The 27,010-nt window shown below is 36.8% G+C and overlaps 1 protein-coding gene across 1 annotated transcript in view; it reads right to left on the bottom strand.

Moving 5' to 3' along the window:
• LOC150093743 (dynamin-1-like) overlaps positions 1 to 27,010 on the bottom strand; it is a 293,501-nt gene that overhangs the window by 80,543 nt on the left and 185,948 nt on the right. The window contains exons 10-12 of the mRNA XM_090413039.1: positions 17,510 to 17,568; positions 11,189 to 11,327; positions 2,871 to 2,951 (exon numbers count right to left, since the gene is read on the bottom strand). Of these exons, the coding sequence (XP_090269165.1) occupies positions 2,871 to 2,951; positions 11,189 to 11,327; positions 17,510 to 17,568 (279 nt within the window). The remainder of the gene's footprint in view (positions 1 to 2,870; positions 2,952 to 11,188; positions 11,328 to 17,509; positions 17,569 to 27,010) is intronic.

Here is a 27,010-nt window from a genome sequence, read left to right as displayed (position 1 = left end):
TATCGATCCACTATTTTCACTCGCATTCTGGCTTTCTTCAACCATAACTGTCTCACAACCTGACACATACTTCGACTCCTCACTTTGCATACACTTTCTACACATTCTCCCACCACTATCACTTTCAATCCATACTCCAGCCTCATTCGGGAATGCATACATTCCACACACATCACATTGGACAAATTCTCTCACATTATAGTTTTTGAACAATGGCGTCGTATTTTTGGACGCCATTATCTTATGTCGCATTGGCGCCATATTCAAATATATGAAACGTATCGTTAAAGACTAAATTAATTTACAGAATTTACACCAAAATCACACAGACACAACAAGCCACCAAATTTAGACAATATTACGTTATGATTTTTAACATATATTCTAATTTCCATTCAAAATTGTACTTAGCTTTCGGGAGCTCCCTGAAAACACGACCGTTCCCCTGGCCCTCTAGCGGCGAATGTGACATTTGTTTCATTAGAAGTCAAGTTATAGTGCCAAAAGTGATAGTGTGTTTTGATGAACGGTCAGAAAATGAGTCTCAAACAGAGAGCTGTGATAGACTTTTGTGTTAAACTTGATAAAAGTTTTACCGAAATGCATCAAATGGCATATAGTGATGAATGCTTATCCCGTACTCATGTTTACGAGTGGTTTAAGTGATTTCAAAGTGGTCGTGAGATGCTTGAAAACGATGAAAATCTGGGCAGTCCAAAAACTGGACTGAGCGAAGTTAACATCCAAAAAGTGTGTGATTTCATCAAAGAAAACCTGAAATCATCCATGAGATTGAATGAAGATCAATTGTGGATTCCAAAATCAACTGTGCACAGCATGCTGAATGAGAGTTTGGGCTTTCATGAATTGAATTCGCGATTTGTTCCCCACAACTTGACTGACGACCAAAAAATGTAGCAAATTGAACGCTGCAAGGACCTCATTAAAATCACTCATAAGACTCAAACTTCCTTGAAACGATTGATAGTGGTGATGAAACGTGGTGCTTTGAATATGAGCCTGAAACAAAGTGTCAGAGTGCTGAGTGGAGACCTCCAGAAGAGGGGCATCTGAAAAAAAGTCGCTTGGAGAAGTCAAAAGTAAAGACAATGCTGATTTGTTTCTAAGATTCCAAGGGCATTCTTCTTCTTTTCAGCCATTTTCTGTCCACTGCTGGACGAAGGCCTCCTCCAGTTGATTGATTTTTCCACCAAGAGCATTATCCACAAAGAATTCATTCCACCTGGCCAAACGATCAATGGTGAGTTTTATCTCGAAGTTTTGAAGCAACGGATAGCGAGAATTTTTCGTGTACAGCATGAATGTTATGATGCAGGTCACTTTTGCATGATAATGCACCATCTCATCATTCGAACATTGTGAGACAGTTTAAACCAAGTTTGTGTGTTGGATCACTCGCCTGATTTAACACCCTGTGACTTCTTTCTCTTCCCCCGACTTCATTTGCTGATGAAAAGAAAGCGATATGACACCATTGAAAACGTTGAAGCAGCAGTAACTACGATCCTCAAGTATCCCAAAAACCAATATAAAAAATTAATTAACTGACCATGCCAAACACTGTATCAAAGCTGAGGGAGAGTATATTGATTGAAATAAATGATTTGAATAATTGTAATTTGCCTGTGTTTTATTTTCTATCAAAATTTCGGTTTCTTTTTGGACAGAGGGTGTATACACACACACTGGTGGTCTGAAAAGTTCTCTGCCTCGACCACAAATGGCAACATTATTGGCATTTTTTTTTCTAAGTCGGTACATCTGTCATAAGCATCCATGTGAAATTGCAAATCATTCTACCAAGTAGTTTTTTTTTATACGGCTGTTGGAAGCCAAAGTGTTGTCTGTATTCCTTGAAATGGATAAAATTAAGTATCGTGCGGTTATAAAATTCTTTGTAAAAGAAGGTTTAATGCAAAAAGAAATTCATTCGAATTTCATGAAAGTTTATGGGTACTCTTCTCCTTCGTTTTCAACAATTAAGAAATGGGCTGCCAAGTTTGAACATGGCTGTACCAGCCTTGAAGGATGATCCATGTGAATGACACAAACTTGCATGAAAATCTCTGAACAGTGCCTGGAGCATTTTAACAAGAATAAAATTAATTTTGTGCATTGATTTAGTACTATGAATGACACTTGGATTCACCGTTACACACCAGAATCCAAACAGCACTCAAAACAGTGGACAGAAGCCAGTTGTTCAGCCAAATAAGATAAAGTCATGGCAGTGTTTCAGGATGCTAAAGGAATGTTGTTTAATTAATTATCTTGAAAAGGGTAAAACAATAACCAGGGAATATTATTCTGATCTTTTAACCAGACTAGACGAAAACATTCATGAGAAAAGACCTGGTTTGCAGAAGAAAAAAAAATCATCTTTCATCAGGACAATCCACCTGCCCACAAAGGTGTTTTGGCAATGGGAAAATTAAGGGATCTGCACTGTGAATTATTGGAACATCCACCATATTTCCCAGATTTGGCTCCCTCTGACTTCTATCTCTTTCCAAAACTAAAAATCTTCCTCACTGGTCAGCGTTTTTCTTCAAATCAAGAGGTGATTGCAGCTATAGAGGGGCATTTTGCAGATCTTACTGAGAACAACTACAGAGAACGGGATAATGGTGCCGGAGCATCGCTGGAATAAATGTATTAGTCTTAAGGGAGATTATGTTGAAAAATAAAAATAATTTTGAAATTATAAATTCGTATTTTTATTGTTAGGCTTACAACTTTTCAGACCACCCTCACATATATATTATTACAAGATGAATCTGTGTGAAGATCTAATGATGATAATCTTGAATAATTGGAATAAAGAATATTAATAATAATCAAGCACTTACTTCTGTCAATTCTTCTTGTTTTTTAATTACTGAATTTACAGTATTAATTACTTCCTTCTGTAAATTTCCAAAATTTTTAATCTGAAAAAAAAAAAGTTCCAATTCACTTTTTAAATCCTCTACAAAGCAAAGATTCCATGGAAGTTTACCAAACTTTAACAATGTGTAAAATTTATCAACAAAACACTTGTGAAAGAATTACTGTTTAAAACAGGGTAGCTAACTTACCTGAATTCTTAAAGTATTTGATGACATGCTTCCTCCCATTGTTGACATATTCAAAAACAAAATTGTTTTCATAAGCAGTTAAAGGTTAAATGTGAGATAGAACTGTTGGAAAAATAACTTACAAGAGGTATAGTAGAAAAGTAATAAAAGAAAAAGGGAAGCAGAGTAGGAAAGAGGGGACATGTAAAAGAAAGCAACATAGTCTGTATGGAGACTCTATAAGAAGAGGAGTGATTGTGGAGAGTGGGACAAAATTTGTTTCCCTTGGGCTGAGAGAGAGAGAAAGAAAGTCAAAGAGATAATTATTCTCCCAAGTACAAATAATCCGGTTGATGAAAAATGTGGTATATGAAAAGATATGAAAGAGCTGCTGGCATGAACAAATTAAGAAAAGTGAGAGAGAAGGTTGCGAGTCTGCCACAATGGAGGGACAGAGTCAAGTTGAGAAGAAGGACCATGATGGAAAATGAGTCAATGTATAGATTGTGTAGGAGAAATGGTGTAGAGCTTGTTTGAGAAAGTGTTGTTCAGGCAAGACTTTGCAAGTGCAGAGTAAGGAAAATTATTTATTTATTTATTTTTTTTTTGGGGGGGGGGGGGACCCAGAAAAGTATAAATGTGCAGGAATCCTTGAAGTGAGTGAGTAAGTGGTAGAATGATGCTGAATACAGTTTCTAAGGTTCTGAAATTGAGTGCGATGGAAAACACTGGGCGCAAGGGAAAATGTAATTTTGTTTTTCAGTAACTCTCACTTAATGATAAATATTCATCCATCTAACTCCTTCCTGATTTATCCTCCTGACTAGTTATACAGTCTGATGCAGCTTTCTAGAAACATCTCTTGACCATCTGACCATGCACTGTTAACATCTCTTCATTCCAAATTCTTATGCCATGGAAATGCTCTAAGCTGACTCCTCAGTTTGTCATAATCATCTGCTATGTCATTCACATATACTCTTCTTATTTTTTTTATTCCTCTCCTACAGAGAGGAATAAAAAAAGTCTGACACAAACTCCAATCTTCATCTGATCTCTATTACATGCTGCCTAAGACAGCATGTAAATAACAGAGTATATGACAGTGAAACGCTATGTATATAATCACTCCCAGTTGCATTATGTGTACGAATTCATGTTAAAAAACAAAAAATAGACAAAAAGTCCTGCATTCCTATTATATTTATCTGCACTGATGACAACTAAACATCTGTTTTAAAAGGAGTTTTATCTAGTCACCATCATAATTCTAAACAACAATTTAATTCCTTGCTGCTATAGTTAGTTCCTATTTCCAATTCTCCCCTCACCATTCCCAGCTTTTCTTTTTAATAGCTTATAACCTCTTCCAGTTAATCTAAGTACATATTTTAATAATTTGGGTCATTCAGTTCTTCTTCTTTTCCCTGATACTTTTTCTTTAAATATGTTTGCAAACCATTTGTTTTATCTCCATATCCTAGGAAGTGCATTTTCCCTCCTATGATTGTCTTCTTCAAAACTCAGTTCTCCTGTATTTCACATAAGACTTCTTACCCACATACAACTCTTTCCTATCTTCTGCTGTAATAGTCCAAGTCTTACACCATATAAGAAAACATTCTAAACAAATGTTTTATAAATCTTTTTCATGTCATTATTTCATCTTGCTTGTAATAAATGATCTCTCTCTTTTTTTTTTTAATACCACTTTTGTCATAATAATTCTCTTCATATTTTTAACTTACAGGGTGTTCGGGATAAATTTGACAGTTTCGTAAGGAAAAAGAAAATCTTCTTTGTATCTATTAAATTTAATGAATTGACAAAAAAACATTACAGGCAGAGTTAATTACAATACTATCAACAAGATTTACTCAAAATAACCACCATTAGCATCGATCACAGCTTCAATTCTGCTTCGGAACCTCGAACAAGCTGATGCTACAGTCTCCCTGGGAAGGGCCGCAAAAACTGTTTTAATTTTATCCATTAACTGGGCTTTTGTATTACTGGAAGTGCGATTGGTGTCTTTTTCAACTGCGCCCCATACAAAATAATCCATGGGGTTAAGGTCTGGGGAGTTTGGAGGCCAAACATTTGGACTGGTGAAGTCGTAGAAATTTTCAGACAACCATTTTTGACTTTTCCCAGAGGTGTGGCAAGGGGCCGAATCCTGCTGCCATACATACGGCCTACTATTGGCTACCCTTGTTATCCAGGGCTTGACTACAGTTAGCAACTCCACGAACAAAGCCCGAATTCCAATGCCAGGGTTCTTCAACACCTGTTCCTGCAGATTTGCGAGGAATTCTGCTGTACGAACGCAATCAGATCGTCTGCTAGGGATCTTTCTTCTTGCTACATCCTCGTAGTCACCATTGCAAGTCTCTAGTTCATGCCTGATTGTTTTTACTGTATTCAGGGAGCATTGGGCAGCAGTCGTAATATCCTTATTTTGATGGCGGGCACGAATCATCATGATACAAGTTATTCTCTTCCATGATTCAGGTGGGTTCCAGCTATCCATCCTTTCTGACATCTTGTATATGAATGAAGAAGGGTCCAAACTTTTAAATGAAGAGAAGTGTGTGTTAATACATGTAACTTACGGAAAAATATAATTAATTATAAATATGTCAAATTTATCCCGAACACCCTGTATATCTCCCATTTTCTTGAACAGTTCCTCCCATTCAGATATGTGAATGAATTTACTTGTTCAATATTCTTACTTCTAATCACTATTTGATCTATCTTGCTCTGTTCTTTTGAGCCTGCCACCATTATTTTAGTTTTTGCAGAATTTAAGTCCATAATCAGATAAAACATTATCGGCACAAAAGAATATGTGTTTTAAATCCTGTTCATTCTCATCTAATGCAGTTATATCATCAGCAAAGTGCATCACATCTATTTGCACTCCACCGACGATTATCCCGTTCATTCCTTCTTTAATTACTTTCATTGCATTTGCATTCATTTTATATATATATATATAGGTTGAAAAGTAAGAGTGATAATTTATAACCTTTATGGGAGACCTTCAAGGAGATCAAGTACATGGACTCAAGGAGGGCATTCCACACAAACCACACACCCACTACAACATTATCTAGCCACTCCTCTACTATTTATATTTTACACACAGTGCTATCTGTGACTTACTAATAGTACTTTTTGTCTGTAAATGATTATTATTATTATTATTAACATTTTACCTCCATGGAGTCACTCATCGTAGAACGAGTCTGACAAAGCTCATTCAACCATGCCTTAATCTGATTCAATGTGTCAACATTCACAACACACTCAGGCAATACATTCCACTCACAAACCATCCTCCACGTAAAGAACAATCCCCTCACTCCTCTGCTCACACCCTCTTGTTCTATGACTCACTCCCATTCTATGAAAAATTTCTTTCATGTCAATCTGATAGCAACTCCTGACTAACTATATCTCTCAATCATATCTCCTCTCATCCTCCTATTCATGAGGCTTTATCATTTACATTCTCTCAATCTGCCCTCATACTCTACATTCCAAAGACCACCGACCACCTTTGTGAATTTTCTTTGTACCCTTTCCAACACATCCTTGTCACCAACGAGGATATTATGAAAATCCAGTGACCAAATCAGTGCACAATAACACATATGTGGCCTGATCAAGGGCTTATAAAATGGAATCATAACCTCTATTTCTAAATGTCAAGGTCCTCCACATCATTGCCATTATCCAATGTGATATCTTCACAACTTGTGCAATGTGGCCCCTGAATTTCAGTTCCTTGTCCACCACCATTCTCAGATCTCATTCATCCACCTCCTTTAAAGTTTCCCCACCATATTATTACTAGACCTGTGCACAGTAGTCCAACTGAGGTCTTATTGAGGCCTTGTAAAGAGACAAAAATTGCAAATACAACTCAAAAGATATTTGCACTGCTAAAACAAACTTTGACATGTAATGATAAGGATGTCATTTTGCCTCTTTACAAGGCCTTGATAAGACTTCACTTGGACTACAGTGCACAGGTCTAGTCTCCTAATTTCCATTGTGATTTGGATACAGTGGAGTGAATGCAAAGTAAAGTGTTAAAAATTATATCAAGATTGTGGAATACTGATTATGTAGAGAGATTGAGAATTTGTAGACTGCAGGCACTAGAAAAAAGGAGAAAGATGGGTGATATAATAGAGAGTTACAAACTTCAGAAAAGATTATACAAAATTTCAGTAAATGGAATTTTTCATTTTATGGAAAGTGGGGAAAGAACGAAAGGGCATCCTTGGAAGTTGAGAATGAATGCTGTGAAGAAGGGGATGAGAGCTAGATTTTTTTCTCATAGTCATGCATGATTGGAATTGATTGCTGTTGGATGTTATGTGTGCAAGTGGCATGAATGAATTCAAGAACAGATATAACATCTGGTATGAATAGTATCCTCCCACGATGGGTTTCCGACTCATCACAGAAGGCCATACTATTTTTCTGTATTATTATTAAGGAGGTCTCTCTTAATAATAATAATAACATAAATAAAGAAAAATTAACATAAATGAAAATTTGAAATTTCCAGATTAGATATTATTAAATAATCGACTGGAGTTAGAAAATATGAGAAATGTTTAGATTAACTCAAACAGAATAATGAATGCAATAAGGAGCAAGCACATGCAGAAGTTGCTAAGTTATCAATGAATAACAATAAAAAAAAATTTAATAAGGTAAGTCAATTAATTCAATAATGTGGTATGGTGATTCACTAATTATATTTGCACCTAACAACAGAGTCACTACTTCAAGCTTCCTAGGGCACAAAATAAAGGATGTGATGAATACAATAAAGAAACAGCTTTGAAAATTGGGAAAATGAAGTGAAGAATATTAGCAAAGTAAGAAAAGATAGCAAAAATGTTCTGGAGAATGTTGAGGTAGTGAATTATAGTGTGCAAAATATGAGAGCATGAAAAAAGTGGCTGAAAGTAATGTGGATGACGAAGTGACAGTACGGACTATAAGTGGTACACTTAATGAGAAGCTGATGAAAACACGTTTCCCAGGTGCAAAACCCAAGGAAGTTAGGTAAGCTGTTAGTTTTGGAGAAGGGAAGAGTAGCCTATTTTGGCAGGAACAAATGACTTAAAAGGGGAGAAATGTACAATGAAAGAGCATATAAAAGAGTTGTGAAAGAAGTGAAAATGAAGAGTAAAATAACAAAGACCATGAGACTTGGAATGATAAGGCAAAGTTGAGAAGAAGAGCCATGATTGCTAATGAGTCAATGAAAAGATCGTGCAGGAAGAATGTTGTGTGGTTTATAGGTGTATGGAGAAAATTTGATGGACAAAAGAACTTATATATGCCAGATGGATTATGTTTGAATGGTTTTGGAGTTAGATGTTTGGAGAAATTGTCTAGTGTGAGTTTGGTAGTGCAAAACCAGGGAGACTATAGATATTATGAGAAATGTGATCAAGGTAAAGCAGTCATTTATCACTCACTTATAAATGAGATTGTCAGAAATGATTATGTAATGCTGAGGGTACCTGTGGGTCCAACAGAATGTTGAAATGTATATACAGGAATGCCCAAAGTATCAGAAATAAGGGAGAGGAATTTTTGGTACTGGCCAGCTCGACTTGGCCAAAAATCATAGGCACATGACAGAAAATGATAAAGTTACATGAATGGAATGTAAAGAGTGTTGTATTTTTAGGAAGGATAGAGGAAACAGAACAGGAGATGCGATATTGCTGATGATAGCTGATAACTAACAAAAAAAATTAGAAATTTAAAGAGGATGTTAAGTCTTGGGATGATGGTTCATTCAAGCTATCTAGTGTGACAGGGCCCAATAGCACAAAATACAGTATATTGTTGGTTGCTACTTTAGATTAGGAAGTCCACAGGAAGATGTAGATACCAAGCATTGGTAGGTTAGCACAATAAATATAGGCTGAGCCGTTTTTCTGGGGGATTTCACCTATGAGTTGGAGGATGGAGATAGGAGAATTTTTACAGTTGCTAAGGGATAACTACCTGAAACAGCATGTTACAGATATACCAATAACCAAGATAGACACTTTTTCTCTGGGGAAAAGTGACCATGAAGTCTTATTTTGGGAAGTTGATAAACATGTGGAATTCTCTGTCAAAAAAGGGTTTATATTGAATTATAAAGCTGGTAACTATGACAGACTTATGAGACATGTTGGAGCAGTGTCATGACTTGGGAATCTAAGGAAATAATGTCAGTAGTGCATAGGAAGTGATCAGGGATTGTTTGAGAGAAGTAGAATCAGACAAACACATCTCTACTTGGTTTATCAGTAATGATAAACCAAGTAGAGATTAAGTGGTGCAAAGTGCAAGCAAGAAAGGTGATTAGTATGGTAAAAAAAAAAAAAGAAAGCCCAAATCAGTTAAGCAGGCCAAAGTAAATCCAAACGTGTTTTCATTATATAGCAAGTAAGCAGAAAAATTACTATGGAAGAATGACTTTGATCAATGCTGATGGTAGAAAGGTGACAGAAGCAAAAGAAATGGTTGTGTTGCTGAGTGATCACTTTGCAAAGGTGTATCATCCAGGTGGAGATTTTGCAGTTGCTGATGTGACGGAGATACATGTCAAACTTGAGGTAGATGAACAGAAGGTGTTCAGCATATTGAAAAATATCAATGTGAATACAGCAGTAGACTAGATGGGGTGTCAGCCTATGTGTTAAGTAAAATGCAAGAGAAATGGCATTGCCTCTGATGAAGTTGTTCAATCTAGGTCTCAAATCAGGTAAGATACCAACGGAGTGAAAATAGGGTAGGATAGTTCCATTATGCAAAGGTGGCTCCAAGGTAGAAGCAGCAAATTATAGACCTATTAATATCTCAAGAACGGTTGTTAAAGTATTGGAAAAATTGATTAAAGGTAAAATCTAACAGTGGGTGGATAGGAATATGATACTCTATAGTAGGCAACAGGACTTTGTAAAGGTTAGGTCTATGTCTTGTCTTAGTAATTTATTCACATTTTATAATCTAGTGGGCAGTGGAATTAGATAAGGAAAATGGCTATATCATGATAATGCTGGACTTTGCAAAGTCATTTGGCACAATAGCACATGGAACTATTACAAAAGTTGGAGCAAATGGGAATGGATATTTAATGATATAGTGAAAGATTAAAGGGGAGGTGCATATTCAGTTGTCTGCTGATGATGCAAAACTGGGGAGGGAAAGATTTGATAAAGGTGATGTAGATATTCTGCAGAATGATTTAAATGAATTGTTTGCAAAGGATAATTATTATCAATTAATGTTGCAAAATGTATGGCTATGCACTTTCGTTTGAAAAGATTACGTAATGTGTATCACACTGATAGTACTGGATTGCAGGACATTGAAGCCAGGGACTTGGGGATTAATTGTGGACAGAGAAATGAAGTTCAGAGGACATAATGCAAAAGGTGATAAAACTGCTCAAAGAAATACTTGGATGTTTAAAAACATGCTAACAAGTAAAGATAGGGAAGTCATTATCCTTCTTTATAAGGCTATGATTCGGCTGCATCCTAACTGCTATGCACATATTTGGTCTGCTGAGTTTATTGGGGATCAGGAAGTGGTGGAGAGGATTCAGAGATGAGTAATCATGCTGGTGACACATCTGTGGAATGCATCCTATGAGGACAGGCTAAAGGTTTGTGGATTACAAAGTTTAGTTCATAGACAGAAAAGAGAGGACATGATAGAATCATATACAAAGTCAATTTTCAACAGTGCTACTCATTAACTGATCTTCAATAGTTAGAGAAGTAGGGTCATATGTGAGAGTTGTGTAAGAGTGTGATTAATAAGGGTGTGCAGGCTAAATTTTTTGGATGGAGAGTGGTGAATGACTGGAATGGACTGCCAAAATTAATTGTGATTGCCCTCACAGTGGATTAGTTTTAAGGAGAGGTATGATAGGCTTCCTGTGTGTAGAAGTTAGCATGGTCTCCGGACTCCATGGAGATACTGTATAATAATAATTGCACAGGGGTATGATGCAAATGACAATAATAATAATAAAAAAGGCATGCATTTTGTCATAGACTGAGTTAACTTACTGATTCAGAACACTTTTTTAATGAATTTTGCAATATTCTTGATGTTCTGCTGACAAGCTGTAAGATCGGATCATACAATCTCTTGACAATCTCCTGGCAAGCATTATCAAAGGCTAATGATGGGGTAAATAACCCTGTTCTGAAAATACAAAAAAAAAATACCATTATTATTATTATTATTATTATTATTATTCAGGCCTCCAAGGAGTCAAAAGACTCATCGAGGGAGGTCCTTTCTAAGACATAAAGTCTGTCAAGACTCATCGAGGGGAGGTCCCCCCCTGAGAAACACAAAGTTTATCATACCACTCCTTAAACCCACTGACCGTTCTCGCTCCCACCACTCCATCAGGCAATGCATTCCACGGCTCAACCACCCTCCACACAAAGAAACCACTATTATTATTATTATTATTATTATTATTATTATTATTATTATTATATTACCATTAGTAAAATAAAAATTAAACAACAGAAAATGGCTAATGTCATCCAATGAAGCAATATGGTAGCTGAATATTTTTCTGTAATAGAATTAACCACACATAAACAAAACTGCTACTTAAGTTCCATCTTCATTGACTCAGATAAAGTAAGGAAGAAATTGAAAACAGGAAAGGGATACTAAAGAAGCAAGGTATGAAAAACCTAAAGAATTTAGTAGTTACATATAAAAGAAAGAGTGCAGATATGGAAAAATTACTTCGGTTTCATACTTGGATTAAGTAAAGATATGGCTTATTGATCCTTATTATTATTACATGGCAACTCCATGGAGTTTATAGATTCATTGAAGGAAGTCCTAAACATTATGCATAGCACTATCCAATATTTGTCCAATAACTATCATACTTCACTTTGAACTCATTCACAGTCATGATGCCAACAGTGGAATCTGCCAATCTATTCCACTCATTAACTACTCCCCAAGCAAAAAAAATCTAGTCCTCACACTCTTTTGCTAACCACACTCTTGCTCAGTTTCCAAGGATGACTCCTAGTTCTTCCGTCATCACCAGACCTGTTCTGAAAAATTTCCTCTGTGTAGAAAGTTCTCCACATGGTTGCAAATTAAATTCAACTTGTTAAAAAATTATATTCTTCTTTTATCCTCTATCCAAGTATAAGCATAGTTTGTGCATATAGTACATTCATGACTAGGCTACTAATATAGTCCAATGACTTTACATTAATTGCCTTTGTATCTCATAATGCAAAGCACACACACCCTTTCAGAGATGTATAATGCTATGCATTATGGGAAGGCCAGGTTCAAATTTCAAATCCCACCGCAGGCATGGATGTTTGTGATCGTCTTACCTTAGGTACTGCTATTACCTTTGATATAGCACAATATGACCTTTGCAGTCCTTACACCTTTAAAATCATAAATCATTATCATCACCTTTACTGAGGTCTCATCAGTTTCTCTTCTGGTCTTGGCTCAGACTGATTTACTCTCATACTATGATTTTGCCTTGCTAACTATACTGGTCACCCTAATGGCCATGCTTTGTACTGCTCATTTGCCTGCTGATGACCTTTCTTTTTGAATTCCCTTCACAATTTTTTTCTTTCTTCTGTTTTTGTAGGTCCTGTTTAATGATGCTATCCATCCATTTAATTCCCACTTTATTTATCTCCCCTGACTTTGGTGTACAATCTGCCATTATTTCCCTCAAACATCCCTTTACTACCTCCCATGCACTATCAACATCCAACTCCTGCAGTGTGTCATGCCATAATATGGCTATGTTTCTTGCATTTGTCATGCTTACGAGTTTTGTAATTCCACATATACCCCCTCTTTCCTGAAAATTCAGTAAATTCAGTAATCCAGGTCAAGACTACATGACCACCCTCACTATTTGGTGATAATGTGATCATCTAAGTTACAGACAAATCCTCTTATGCTATTACTAGGTCTAGCACTCTTAAATCCTTGGTACCTTCATCATATGCTGTGTTGGGTAATTATTTTTGCCTGAATTTCCTTTCATGTGTTCATGTTCCAATCTATGCTTCCATACCTAAAGTCCACCATAATAATTACTTGTACATAATATAGAAAGAATTAAAACGAGTTTGCACTATGCATAAAGTTCCATTACAGAACTGCCATTACTGATCTCCTGGAAGATAAGTATTTATTATTATTAGTAGTAGTAGTAGTACCAGACCAACCTGAATAGAATCAAAAGGTGCAACTGGGGAGGTCCCCACTGTCACACACACAAAGTTCATCAAACTGTGCCTTAAACTCATTTATCATTTCTGCATTCACCATACTCACAAGCAATTCATTCCATTTACCAGTCACCAGCTATGCAAAGAACCTTCTCCTCACAACTTTCTTATGCAGTTTCCTAGGACAATTTCTTATTATTGGTTTGTTCTTATTTTACCCCTCCCTCCATTCCATGAAAAATCCCTTCTACATTAACTTGGAAAACTACATACCAAATAATATGTCTCAATCATATATCTTCCTCCTCCATCTATTTGCCAGGACTATTTTGTCTCAATTTGTCTCCACACCCCTCACTACAGGAAGCATGTTGATCTTCTTTAGAATCCTCTCCAATATATTCTCATGAAAACAAGTGCCCAAATCTTTAGTGGTGTAGAGGGGACCAATACTTTGGTCCCTCTACAGGAAATTTTGAAGGAGGTGGAGGAAATGAAAAAGAGAGAGAGAGAGAGATGAGGGACCAATACTTTGGTCCCTCATCTCTCTCTCTCAATCACAACAATCATAATAACTGAAACAACAGTTATATAAAAAAATATCCCTATCTATTTCATTTTTAAAAAAAATTGAGATTTCTTAAAAAAGTAATATTAGAATAGGTTTAAGTGGAGAGAGAGAGATGAGGGACCAATACTTTGGTCCCTCATCTCTCTCTCTCTCTCTCTTTCATTTCCTCCACCTCCTTCAAAATTTCCTCAATCACATCCTTGGCTACCAAATTTCAAAACTTTACTCTTTGCTACATTGAACTGGTAGCTCCATTCACTTGCCCACTCATATAGTTTATTCAGATCCTCCTACATAATCACAAATTCTGCTTGACTGATCATTCTTCTCCCTAACTCTGTGTAATCTGCAAACAGCTGCATATCTCCACTTAAACCTATTCTAATATTACTTTTTTAAGAAATCTCAATTTTTTTTTAAAATGAAATAGATAGGGATATTTTTTTATATAACGGTTGTTTCAGTTATTATGATTGTTGTGATTAAGTGTGATGTGAATGAGGGAATCATGCTGCTTTTTGAATTTGAAAGAAATTATGTTTTCTAATCATTATCAAAGTATCAAGATGGTGGTTGCTGGGTCTTTTTTTTAATTGTTGGGGCCATTGATTCCCAGTTCACCACTATTTAAGAACCATATTTTAGAGGAAACAATTAAAAATTTGATTGCATGCTCTACTTGTGGCATTGTTATTATATTATTAGCACCAGACCTCTATGGGGTAAAAAAGACTCACAGGAAGTACACACTATCACTCACAAAGGTCATGAAACAACACCTCAAACTCCTTCAATGTTTACATATTTACAATGTTTACACTTTCAGACAATGCACTCCACTCACTAACCAATTGCCATGCAAAGAACCTCTTCCTTAACCTCCCCACCCCACCCTGACTACCTGCTCACATGCTCCATATACAATTACAGGAATGATCTTTGCTTTACCCATGTCTCAATCCATTCTATGGAAAATCTCTTTCCACATTAATTTGGTACCAATCCATTACCAACTTATGTTCCAATGATCTTCCTTCTCCTTTCTTCCTATTCACAAGTCTCTACAAATGGAACTCCTTTAATCTGTCCTCGTACACCCATCGCCCAGACTGTAAACTGCTACAGTTGTTCTTGTCTGAGCCTTTCTAATCCCATCTATGTAATAAATCCATATGCAGATTAACTAAAGTACAATGGAATCATAACCAATGTGATGGCTTTACAATTTGAGTAATGTGACACTAAACTTCATGTCCCCTGTCCACAACCACTCTCAGATCCCTCATCTCCTCCATTCCTTCAAAATTTCTCCATCAGTTGTATAGTTAGCATCCCAATCTTGCCTACCAAATTTCAAAACCATACATTCTGCAGCAATGAACTTTTAGTTCCACTCACTTGCCCACATATACAGTCTACAGAATGTATCCCTACAGTCCTGTAGTGTCAAAATATCTCTTTGACTTCTCATTGCTCTTCCTAACTTTACATCATCTGTAAATAGGTTCATATCTCCAGTTAAGCCCTTTCAAACTCATTAACATACAAAATATACAATAATGGCCTCAAAAAGAACTCTGCAGCATATTATTATTACTGTATGGGCCTTCCATGGGGTCTTAAGACTCACTGTGGGAGACCAAACTATCCACACAATACTTATCACACCTCTTCTTGAAACCATCAACAGACAAAGCGATCACAGCTCATTCTATTCATTTACAACTCTCCAAATGAAAAATCTAGTCCTCACACCCCCTACTATCTACACTGCTACTACTTCCAGGGATGACCTTTTGTTCTGCTCCCTCTAGCAAAGTGATGAAACATTTCATCTGCATCAATCCTGTAAAACTCTTTAAGTAACTTAAATGTTTCCATCATATCTGCTTTTTTTTGCCTATCAACCAATTTCTACAACCCACAAGCCCTCAATCCATCCTAAAATGGCAGATTTCATAGACCACTCACCATCTTCTTCACTCATCTCTGAATCATCTTCACCATTTACTCATCCCAAAGAAGCCCAGGAGACCAGGCATGAGCATACTAATCCAGATGTGGATGTATCATGGCCTTATAAAGAGGAATAACAATTTCCTCCTCTCTACTTGTTAGTGTGTTCTTCAATAGCAAAGTAATTATTAGTATTATTACGTAACACCTCTAGGGAGTCTAAAGACTCATTGAGGGAGGGCACTTGCTCTACAACTCTCCATCTCTACCAATCCACCAACAGCAACTATCTTCACATCATATACACCAACACCATCTACTGCTGAGCACCACCACTAGTATTTTCACAGACAATCACAAACATTCATGCCCACGGCAGGATTCAAACCCGCAGCCTTTTGGGTGGAGAGCGTTTATGCTAACCACTCGGCCGGTAAAGAAAAATGTGACAGCTGGGAATCGAACCCGGGTCAACTGCTTGGAAGGGAGCTATCCTAACCACTATACCACCATCACGACAGTAATCTTACTGAGCATTTATGACTTTTTTCCTTGAATGCTGCTCCCTGTTCACACATTCTCTGATAATTATCAGAAAGCCAATTTCCACATCAATTCACTTAACTGGCAATTGGCTGATATCCATTGTTCTACTACTGGTGTATTGTTCAACATTATCTATTATATCACCACTCTTATGAAATACCATTATCTTACTTTCCTTCTATTGCTTGGGCTTTTCCAGTAGCTAGAGTTTCAATGAACAGTCTAATAAATAGAACTGTTAGTTCCTTAGCACAGTCTCTTAAAACACATAGTGAAATCCCAGTCCCACTGCCATATTGATATACAGAACACCTTAGTATTTCAAATACATTTTCCTAAATGCACATTGAACCCTCCTGTATGCTGCCTCAGGAATAAAACTTGCTTTTCCAGGATACTACCTCAGTAAAGTGATCATTCATCTACATTGGTAGGAATAGTAGTGCAAAGAAATTAGGTGAGTGCCAGCAGAGAGAGATATAGCATGATTGTGGGTGAGAAGGTGAGAATGAAGTGCCAATAGATTTAATATCAGGTAAAGTGACTAAAGATTTAGGGGATATGACAGATGGTACTGACTGTGTTGATGAATGTTGAGCAAGAGTAGGCTGCTTGGAGAGAGAGAGAGAGATGAAGTGGAAGATATGAAAAATGAGTTCAGAAGCATGAAGGGGGAAATTAGGAGACTTGAAAGGGTAAATGATATAAGAACACATGTAGAAGTGAGAAAAGGTATAGAAAGAAGAGAGAGAGAGAGAGAGAGTGTAAGAGCAAGGGATAGAGAGATGAGAAGATACTTAAGGCAGGTAAGTGAGAGGACAATAAAAGTAATAAACAATAAATAAAAAATGGCACAAAATCAACTGCCTTAAACTTGCTTGATAAAATATACTAATTCTGAAGAGTTTATTTATTCACATTGTGCAAGTTTAAGTAGTTGATCTGGTGCCATTTTTGTGCCATTCAAGAAGAATGACATGGTGCCTCATTTTTGAAGGTTATATATATTTTTTTCAATAATGATTACATATTTAATGTTAAAATAAAAAACAGAAACTTACCTTACTGCATTTGTATTGACAATTGCCATGACTATTTCTTCTAACAGCGGTCTTATGAACTACGGAGAAAGAAAAAGTTAAAGAAAAAAATGTATGCACAATTGCAAAATACATTGAAGAAAACCAATCATTTACCATGAATTCAAAATGTTTATTCTAATTAGGATACTATTATAATCATCAGATCTCCATGGAGTCAAGGACTCATCATTAGAGATCCTGAATATCACTTGGCTCATCAAACTATGACTTAAAATCATTCATTATGTTTACAATTATCACATTCATCACAATTATCAGTAATTGTAAAAAAACTAAAATTATATTAAATTTAGGATCCTGGATTACCTATGGTCCTATTTATAATTAACTCCTAGGAAGAAAAGTTAAGTGGGTAGAATACGCACCTTCCATATACTTGGGATTTTTAGACCATCATTATTGTTAAGATTAGGGTGATTGATAAGAACCTCAAAGGCCTCTTTAAATTTAAGTTTTGGTGTGATGTAAACAACAAGTGGCTTTTCCGACCATTTCTATGTAAAGTGTTTAGGGCATGATCAGAAAGACCAGCTTGACTATAGTTATTAAATTTAATGTGCCATTTATGTTCCTTTTTTCTGATAGGAATTTTGCATCCTGTTTCCCCTATATAGGGCAAATTACAGGTGCAATATATACGGTACTCCAGTGTGAGCCTGCGGAGGGAGTAGATCCTTGGATGAGTTGAGCAAGCTCAACTCATCCAAGTTGAGCTGATAACTGACATTAAATGAATGTCAGTTATCCATTTAATGTATGTAATGGCTACAGTTTTATTGTAGTCTTGTTTATTTTTGTTTTCAAGTGAAGTCTTGTACAGAATTTTGTTGATAGTATTTTGAGTGTAGTCATTTTTAGGAAGGTATTGCTGATAACTTTTAATTCATCTTTAAGTGCTTGTTCATTGGAGTAAATCTTCAAAGTCCTATTTTTTAGTGTATTAATGCCTCCTAGTTTTTGTTTTGGATGGTAGGAGTTTATATATATATATATTGTCCAATATGTGTTGGTTTCCGATAAACAGTGAAGGAAAGACTGACAGAAAGAAGACATGTGACAAGTGTCTTCTTTCTGTAAAGAAGACACTTCTGTTTCCAGAAACAGAAGTGTCTGAAGTTAGGTGGATGAGGAAAGTGTCTAATGTCTGGACACTTAGATACGTTGACAATGTTTTCTAAGGCAGAAAGTCTGGCTTAGAAAACACTGTCAACGTATCTAAGTCAGACTTTGGGTTTTAAATGAGAAGAATCTAGAGCATGTTGCTCAAAATGTTCCATGTAGAATGTTCCTCTCCTTTAAAACCCAAAATCTGGCTTAAATATGTTGATGATGTTATTGCTATCTGGCCCCATGGCCACCAGACATTAGACACTTTCCTAAGCCACCTAAACAAACAACACACTTCCGTTTCTAGATAAATTTGTTACACATCTTCATTCTGGAAGTCTTTCCTTCACTGTTTACAGGAAAACGACACATACTGTACAATATATATATAAACTCCTACCACCCAACACAAAAACTAGGGATCATTAAGACACTAAAAAAAACAGGGCTTTGAAGATTTGCTCCAATGAACAAGCACTTAATGATGAATTAAAAGTTACCAACAAAACCTTCCTAAAAATGACTACAGCCAAATTACTATCAACAAAGTTCTGTACAAAACCTCACTTGAAAACAAAAATAAACAAGACTACAATAAAACTGTAACCATTCCATATATTAAAGGGATATCAGACAAAATAAACAGAATATTACAAAAATACAACCTTAAAGTCACCTATAAACCTCCTGAAAAATTAAAGAACTCACTCAACTCATCTAAGGATCCACTCCCTCCGCTCGCCCACCCTGGAGTATACTGTATTCATCGCACCCATAATTTGCCCTATATAGGGGAAACAGGATGCACAATTCCTATTAGAAAAAAGGAACATAAACAACAAATTAAATATAATAACTATGGTCAAGCTGGTCTTTCTGATCATGCCCTAAACACTTTACATAAAACTGACTGGAAAAGCACCTGTTGTTTACATCACACCAAAACATGGTATGAACATAAATTTATGGAGGCCTGTGAGATTCTTATCAGTCCCCCTAATCTTAAAAATAATAATGGTCTAAAAATTCCAAGCATATGGAAAGCACATATTCTACCCACTTAACCTTTCTCCCTAAGAGTTAATTATAAATAGGACCATAGGTAATCCAGAATCCTAAATCTAATATAACAATTGTCATGTTAAGTTAGGACATCATTTTTACTGTAACAAAACTATCTATATGAAAGAATGTTTCTCTGATGTTGTCTTAAATAAAATATAGCTTTGATGTAATTAATTTATTTTATTTCATTTATTTATTGTAATTTTATTTTATTTTCACTAGAGGTGAGGCCAGTTGAATGACCGTTGATCAAATCATTGCCTTTTCAGCATACTGTGTGAAATGTAATTTAGCTTGTCTCTGTGTATATATATATATATATATATATATATATATATATATATATATATATATATGTGTGCATACTCCAGATGATGACCTTAATATGAAGGTCAAATATTGGGAATTTAAAATAATTATTTATAACACTAGTTATAGAGTCCATAATTTGTGTAAAATGAAAGCAGCATTCTTGTTTTTGAAATATGACTGCATGAATAATACAGTAACAAGGCAAGGCAGAGGACAAGGAAGAAGGCATACACTGTCATCTTTTTGGATTTTTGAAGGTATTTGATAAGATGCAATGTATGAGTCTAAATATCAGGGTAGTGAATTGATTGAAAATTGTCTTTCTGACAGATATCAGAGATCATGTTGGAGGCTTAATGGATTTTTTTATTACAACACTCAAAAAGAATTAAAATAGAATTTAATACTTCCTATATTTCGTCCTAGTCACTAGGACATCTACGGGGATTACAAAAACAATTAATGTAACATATGCACAAATAACAAACAATACTAAGCCCAACCACGTGGGTGACACTAAAGTCCTATCTAGGTAGAGCGCCCTCTAAGGGCAGTAGTAGGTGGCCTGGAATGTAAGGTGGGAACTCTGGTGATGAGTGTTTCCCAAATCTTCGGAAGCTTAATGCAACCATATTTATTGAGATTTGTTGGTTTTTGAGAGCTGCTGCTGCTTCTAAGAAAAGTCTCTCTTTCTTGAATTTGCTGTAGTGGAGCATGGTGGTTTTCTTCCATGATACTCTGTGGGTGGTGTCCAAAACATGGTCAGCCAAGCGTGAATGGCCATAGTTGTGTTTGAAGATGTAAGACTTGTGTTCCTCTAGACGGATGGATGCTGATCTGCCTGTCTGTCCAAAGTACGCCAGCTTACAGGAACAGGGTACTTTGTAAACTCCAGGCAGAGAGAGAGGAGGGAGCTGATCTTTCGTAGAACAGATAAGGGTAGCCGGTTTGCGGTGGGGCTTATATTCTGTGTGTAGATTGTACTGTTTTAGTATCTTGGCTATTTTTTCAGATGTGCCACGGATGTAGGGTATGGTGATGGCATTTTTAAAATCTTGTTGACGAGAAGGAAGGGGAATGGGGGAGGAGTTGATTATTTTTTTGATACTGTGATCGCTGTAGCCATTGGAGAGAAAAGTGCTGTGTATGTGGTTAAGCTCATTAGTGAGGGCGGTTCCACTGGAACAAAGATTGTGGGCTGTCTTGGTAAGAGTTTTAATAATGCCATATTGTTGAGAGGGGTGGTGGTGGGAGAGTTTGTGAATGTATCTGCCTGTGTGTGTGGGTTTTCTGTATACGGTGAAGGTAAGTGTATCATTAGGCAGGCGTGTGACTAAGGTGTCTAGGAAGGGTAAACAATTGTTCTTTTCCTTTTCCATAGTGAACTGGATTCTTGGATGTAGACTATTGAGATGACTGAGGAAGGAATCTAACGTGTCTGGGCCATGAGGCCAAATAGAGAACACATCATCTGCATATCTTAGCCAGATAGAAGGTTTGAGTGGGGCTGAGTCTATGGCTCATTTTTTCGAAATCTTCCATATAGAAATTGGCAAGGGGGGGGGGGTGAGAGGGGGGAACCCATGGCAGTTCCCTCTATCTGCTTGTAGATTTTGTTGTTCCAAGAGAAATACCCAGAGTTAATGGCAAAGGAAAAGAGATCTAAGATGTCAGAGGGAAAAACGTTTTCTAAGAGAGATAAGGTGTCAATTAAGGGAATATTGGTAAACAAAGAGGATATATCAAAGCTTACCAATATGTCTGTCTTCTTCAAGGTTAAATTTTCTGTGAGGGCTTTAAAGTGGGTCGAGTTTTTTATGTAGGAAGGGGACCTTCCGGTGAGGGGGATCAGAGAGTTGGCCAGCTGTTTAGATAGTCTATAGCAAGGTGCATTGGTAGCATCTGCTATAGGCCTGAGTGGGGAATTGGGTTTGTGGATTTTTGGTAAACCGTATATTCGGGGGGGATGGGAGCGGAAAGGTTTAAGTTTTTTCGTGACATCAGGGGACCAGGAAGATACTTTTTTGAGTAAAATTTTAAGTTTCTTAACTTGTGTTTTTGTGGGGTCGTGTTCTAGCGGGATGTAGGTAGCGCGATCACGGAGGATAATGTTCATTTTATGCTTATATTCACTGGTATTAAGAACGACTGTGGCATTACCCTTATCCGCTCTGGTGATGACGATACTTTTTCTTTACGTAGTTTCAGGAGAGCCATGCGTTGGGCATATGATAAATTACTTTTTGGCGGAGAAGAATGCGCGAGGATCGCGCTACCTACATCCCGCTAGAACACGACCTGGTGGATTTCCTGGTAGAAAACCACCATGCTACACCATAGTAAATTCAAAAGAGAAAGACTGTTTTTTGAATCTGCATCTGCACTGAGGAATCAACCTAATTTAAACAAATACGGTTGCATTAAACTTCCAAACATTTGGGAAACATTAATTATTAGAGATTCCTCTTTACATACTAGGCCACCTACAAATGCCCATGGTCAAGGAGTTCCTGCAAGCCTATCTTAGTAGAGGCTATGAGAATAAGATTGTCCACAAAGGCAGGGCTGGCGGAAGCGGGCATACGGGCGCCACTACGAAGGGGGCGGAACCACCAGGGCATGGTTCATAAGTTCATTTTTAAGAAACAAAATTTTTATCATAAAAACAAAAAAATTCTTAGAATGATCAATATTAAAATAAATAACGCCAGATACACCAAATAAAAATTAAAAAAAATTGTATATTGCCGCCTCTTTGATCAGCCGGCTGTTTACAATTTTGCAGCGAGAGGACACTTGCCTGCAGAATGTTGTGTCTACTGCAGTCTATCTAAAGTGAAACGGTGAACATGCGCCGAAACGAATTTTCGTACAAAACATTTGTTGCTAGGTAAACCAGTCATATGGTACGCATCTTAGTAGGCTACTGACAGTAGCGCAGTATGGACTATTATTTCGTCTCTGTGTCGTGTTGTGTAATAATTTCTTGTGGGTATAAAATAGAAATGGAATCAAAAATTAAAAAAAAAGTTATCCAGTGCACAAAATCGTATGCTGCGAATTACATTTTTATGACCTCTAAGTCTTCATCCAATGTAATAGTAGCATTATGCACCATGTTACACACACCTGGTTGATATATCTTAGGAAAGTGAGTACTCATTAATTCAACATTCTCATTAGCTTCCCACACTCTAGTATTATCTGCATTCAATAAAGTTATTCTTTCATATACTCATTCTTTCTTTTGCTTGTGGCTAACGATAAAATTCTTTTGGATTGCCTTTAGCTTGCATGGTCAATTTATTTTTATACTCAGATTTAGCTTTCTGCACAATACTCATTCTTTTACTGGCCTGAGCTTTATGTATTTATTTCATAACTCCTATCATGATATTCTTTCCACATCATCATCATCTTCTTGTGGATCTCCTGCCTAATAAGGTTACACATCCATTTCACTCCCAAACTATTTATTTTTCAAACACAAGGGATGCATTCAGATACCACCTCATTTAAGCACTTTTTCAAAGATTCCCATGCTGACATTTTTCCAATTCAATAACTGATACCATGGGACCAAAGATAGTATTTTCCTAAGTTGATCATAATTTCTAGCTTTGTAGTTCAGCATGTAACCTGTTTCAATCGGAGCATCAATACTTCCAAAGAAAGCACAGAACTATCACCAATTGGCAGTAAAATAGTGATATTCTTAACAGAGACCTCTTCTAATGCTATGAGCAAAACCAACACTCTTTGACCTTGAGTTCCTTCTTTCACATGCTGATTGAGACAGTTATCTCACAATAATGCAATAAATTCCTCTTCTTTCTAATTATGTGATTTCTCTTCTACTCAATTAATGTTTGGAAAACTGATCACTAGCTCGGTACTCATAAGGCTAAATTGCAATACATTTCTTCATCCCTGCAACTAAGCTGCCTGGTCTGTAGCAACACCCCACCATATATTTCATTCTGTTAACCTCCACTTCACACCAGATAGTCTCAAACTCACGACTACATGGTACATTGTTACCATCATTGTTTTCTTGTGCTTCCACCCTAACTGGACTTAAGTCATCTGATATCATTAGCAGCACTCCTTCTCTTGTATCTCTTCTGTCATTCCTAAATATAGTATAACCATTACACCCGATTCCCACTTACCCAGGGTTCCCATTTTTCCCGTTTATCCTTGGACAGTCCCGTTTTTTATAAAAATGCCCCGAGTTAATTCCAAAAGTCCCACTTTTTAAAGTATTATTATTATTATTATTCATGCCTCCATGGAGTCAAAAGACTCATCGTGGGAGGTCCTTCCTAAGAAACACAAAGTCTATCATACCACTCCTTAAACTCATTGATTGTTCTCGCTCTCACCACTCCATCAGGCAATGCATTCCATGGTTCAACCACCCTCCATGCAAAGAAACCACTCCTCACTCTCTTGCTCACAGTTTCCATTCGTAACTTCCAGGGATGGCCTCTTGTCATCACTCCTTCCCACTATTCAACCAAGTGAAAGAACTCCCCAGTGTCAACCCTGTAACCACCTCGCAACAGTCAATCTTATCACCTCTCCTTCTATCCACCAAACTCTGCAGTCCACATTCCCTCAGTCGATCCTCATAACTATCATTGTACAGTCCTGAAACCATCTTTGTTATCTGCCTTTGTACCCTTTCCACAGTTAATTTATCCCATTCAAATCCTGGGGACCAAATCTGAGAACAATAGTCCAAGTGTGGTCTGATCAGGGTCTTATACAACGGAATGATAACTGTTTTTTCTCTGCAGGTCAGTGTCCTTCTCATCATTGCAGCAATCCTTTGTATTACCTTCACCACCTTTGCAAAATGTTCCCTAAATTTCGGTTTCTATCAATCATCAACCCCAGATCTCTTGTCTCCCCTACTTGCCCCAGTATAACTCCTCCCATAGAGTATGCAGTGTCCCATCGATGTTTCCAAAACCTCAAGACCTTACATTTTGCTGCATTAAACTGAAACACCCATTCATTTGCCCATCTATCTAGCTTATTTAAATCCTCTTGCAGGGCTGCCACATCTGTACTATTACTAATAATCCTTCCCAGCTGCGCATCATCTGCAATCTACTGACAATGTCATTGATATAAAGGTTAAACAATATAGGTCGTCCCAGTACTGTGCCCTGTGGGATCCCACTTGTAATCCTCTGCTTCCTTGAAACTGCCCCACCATACACAACTCTCTGATCGGACAGTCAATCCTGAATCCAGTTGACCAATCTAACAACCAGACCCATGTGCTGCAACTTAAATATCAGCTTATCATGTGGCACCCTGTCAAATGCCTTCCCTAAGTCTAAGAAAATGGCAGTATATGCCTTTCCCTCATAAAAGGCTGGCATATTGCTAAAACAAGAGAGCCCCTTCACAAATCCATGTTGACTCTCACAGATAACATTATCCTCATCTGTCCAATGCTGTATACGGTCCTTCACTACTTTCTCCAAGATCTTAACAACTACTGATGACACACAAACTGGTCTATAATTAGACACTTCCAGTCTGCTACCGCCCTTATGCAATGGCACTATCTTACCTTCCTTCCATTCCATGGGCACCTTTGCCAAAGCCAGACTTTCATCGAACAGCCAGGTCAAAGGCACTGTCAGTTCCCTAGCACATTCTCTCAAAACTCGTGGTGAAATACCATCCATTCCCACAGCTTTACTGACATCCAGAGTACTCAGTATTTGAAACACACTCTCCTCCTGTACCTCTAAACCTTGAACCTGCCCTATCCCTCTAGCATTAAAACTGACTCCTCCAGGATGAAATACTCCAATAAAGTGTTCATTGACCAATTCCACTATGTCCTCTGCATCAGTCACTCTATTCCCATTTTTATCGCACAATATCATTCTTCCACAGTCATTTCTCCTCCTACTGGCCACATATCTAAAAAATTCCCTAGGATTTTCTTTGGATCTTAGGGCCAATCTCCTCTGATATTCCAGGAAAAATGGTGAAACGGATTTTATCTCATTTTTAGTACCAATTTCTATTACAATGTTGATAATAATAAATTTCATTTATTTATTATTTATAATAATAATCATTAGTATTATAAATAATATAACTAACTAATAATAACTAATGGCGATGTTCTTTTTTCCATTTTTTTCTGTTATTACAGTATCTTACTTTACATGTTAAAATTTTTATTGTTTTCTACCCCTATAATGACGAAACGTAAGTACAGTATTAATAATAATATTAGAAGAGAATTTCCTTTCATTAAAGGCATAGATGAAAATGTGGAATGTACTTTATGTAACTGTAAATTTTGCATTTTGCATGGTGATCGGTCAGACATAGTCAACCACATGAAAACGAAAAAACATAAAGCTGCTGTGTGAAGTAAGGCTTCTAACTGCAGTATAAGTAATTTTTTTAATTGTGAAAACCAAGAGTGTAAGGGAAAAAGAGTTATCGCTGGCAGAGCAGGAAGCAACCTTCGCGTATCACACAGCAGTGCATAACCACAGCTTTAACTCCATGGACTGCACAACAAGCATTGTGAAAACAATTTTCAACTATAAATTCAGATGTTCACAAATAAAGTGCAAGGCAATAATAACCAATGTTACTGCGCCATTAGCGACAAAGCAGATTGAGGAAGAGCTAAAAGAAGTTTGTTTTATATCTGTACTAATCGATTCATCAAACCACTTTGACATGAAATTAGTGCCTCTGGTCATTCGATACTATCATCCAGAAAAAGGCGTGAAGGTGAATGTGTTCAAGATCGTTAATTTAGGTGGTGAAACTTCAGAACATTTATTTTCTTATGTGTTGGAAGTGTTACAGAAGTTAGATCGCATGAAAAGGGTTATTGCTATATTAGCAGATAATACAAATGCAAACTTTGGTGGAAAGAAGAGAAAGGGAAAGGATAATCTGTACTTCAAAATGCAAGAACAC

Source organism: Typopeltis vanoorti, chromosome 23, assembly GCF_054136105.1.
Source record: "Typopeltis vanoorti isolate ZY-2024b chromosome 23, IOZ_Tvanoo_1.0, whole genome shotgun sequence".
NCBI lineage: Eukaryota > Metazoa > Arthropoda > Arachnida > Uropygi > Thelyphonidae > Typopeltis > Typopeltis vanoorti.
The sequence above is the reverse complement of the archived record's forward strand: the minus strand, read 5'-3'. Positions and strand labels throughout refer to the sequence as shown.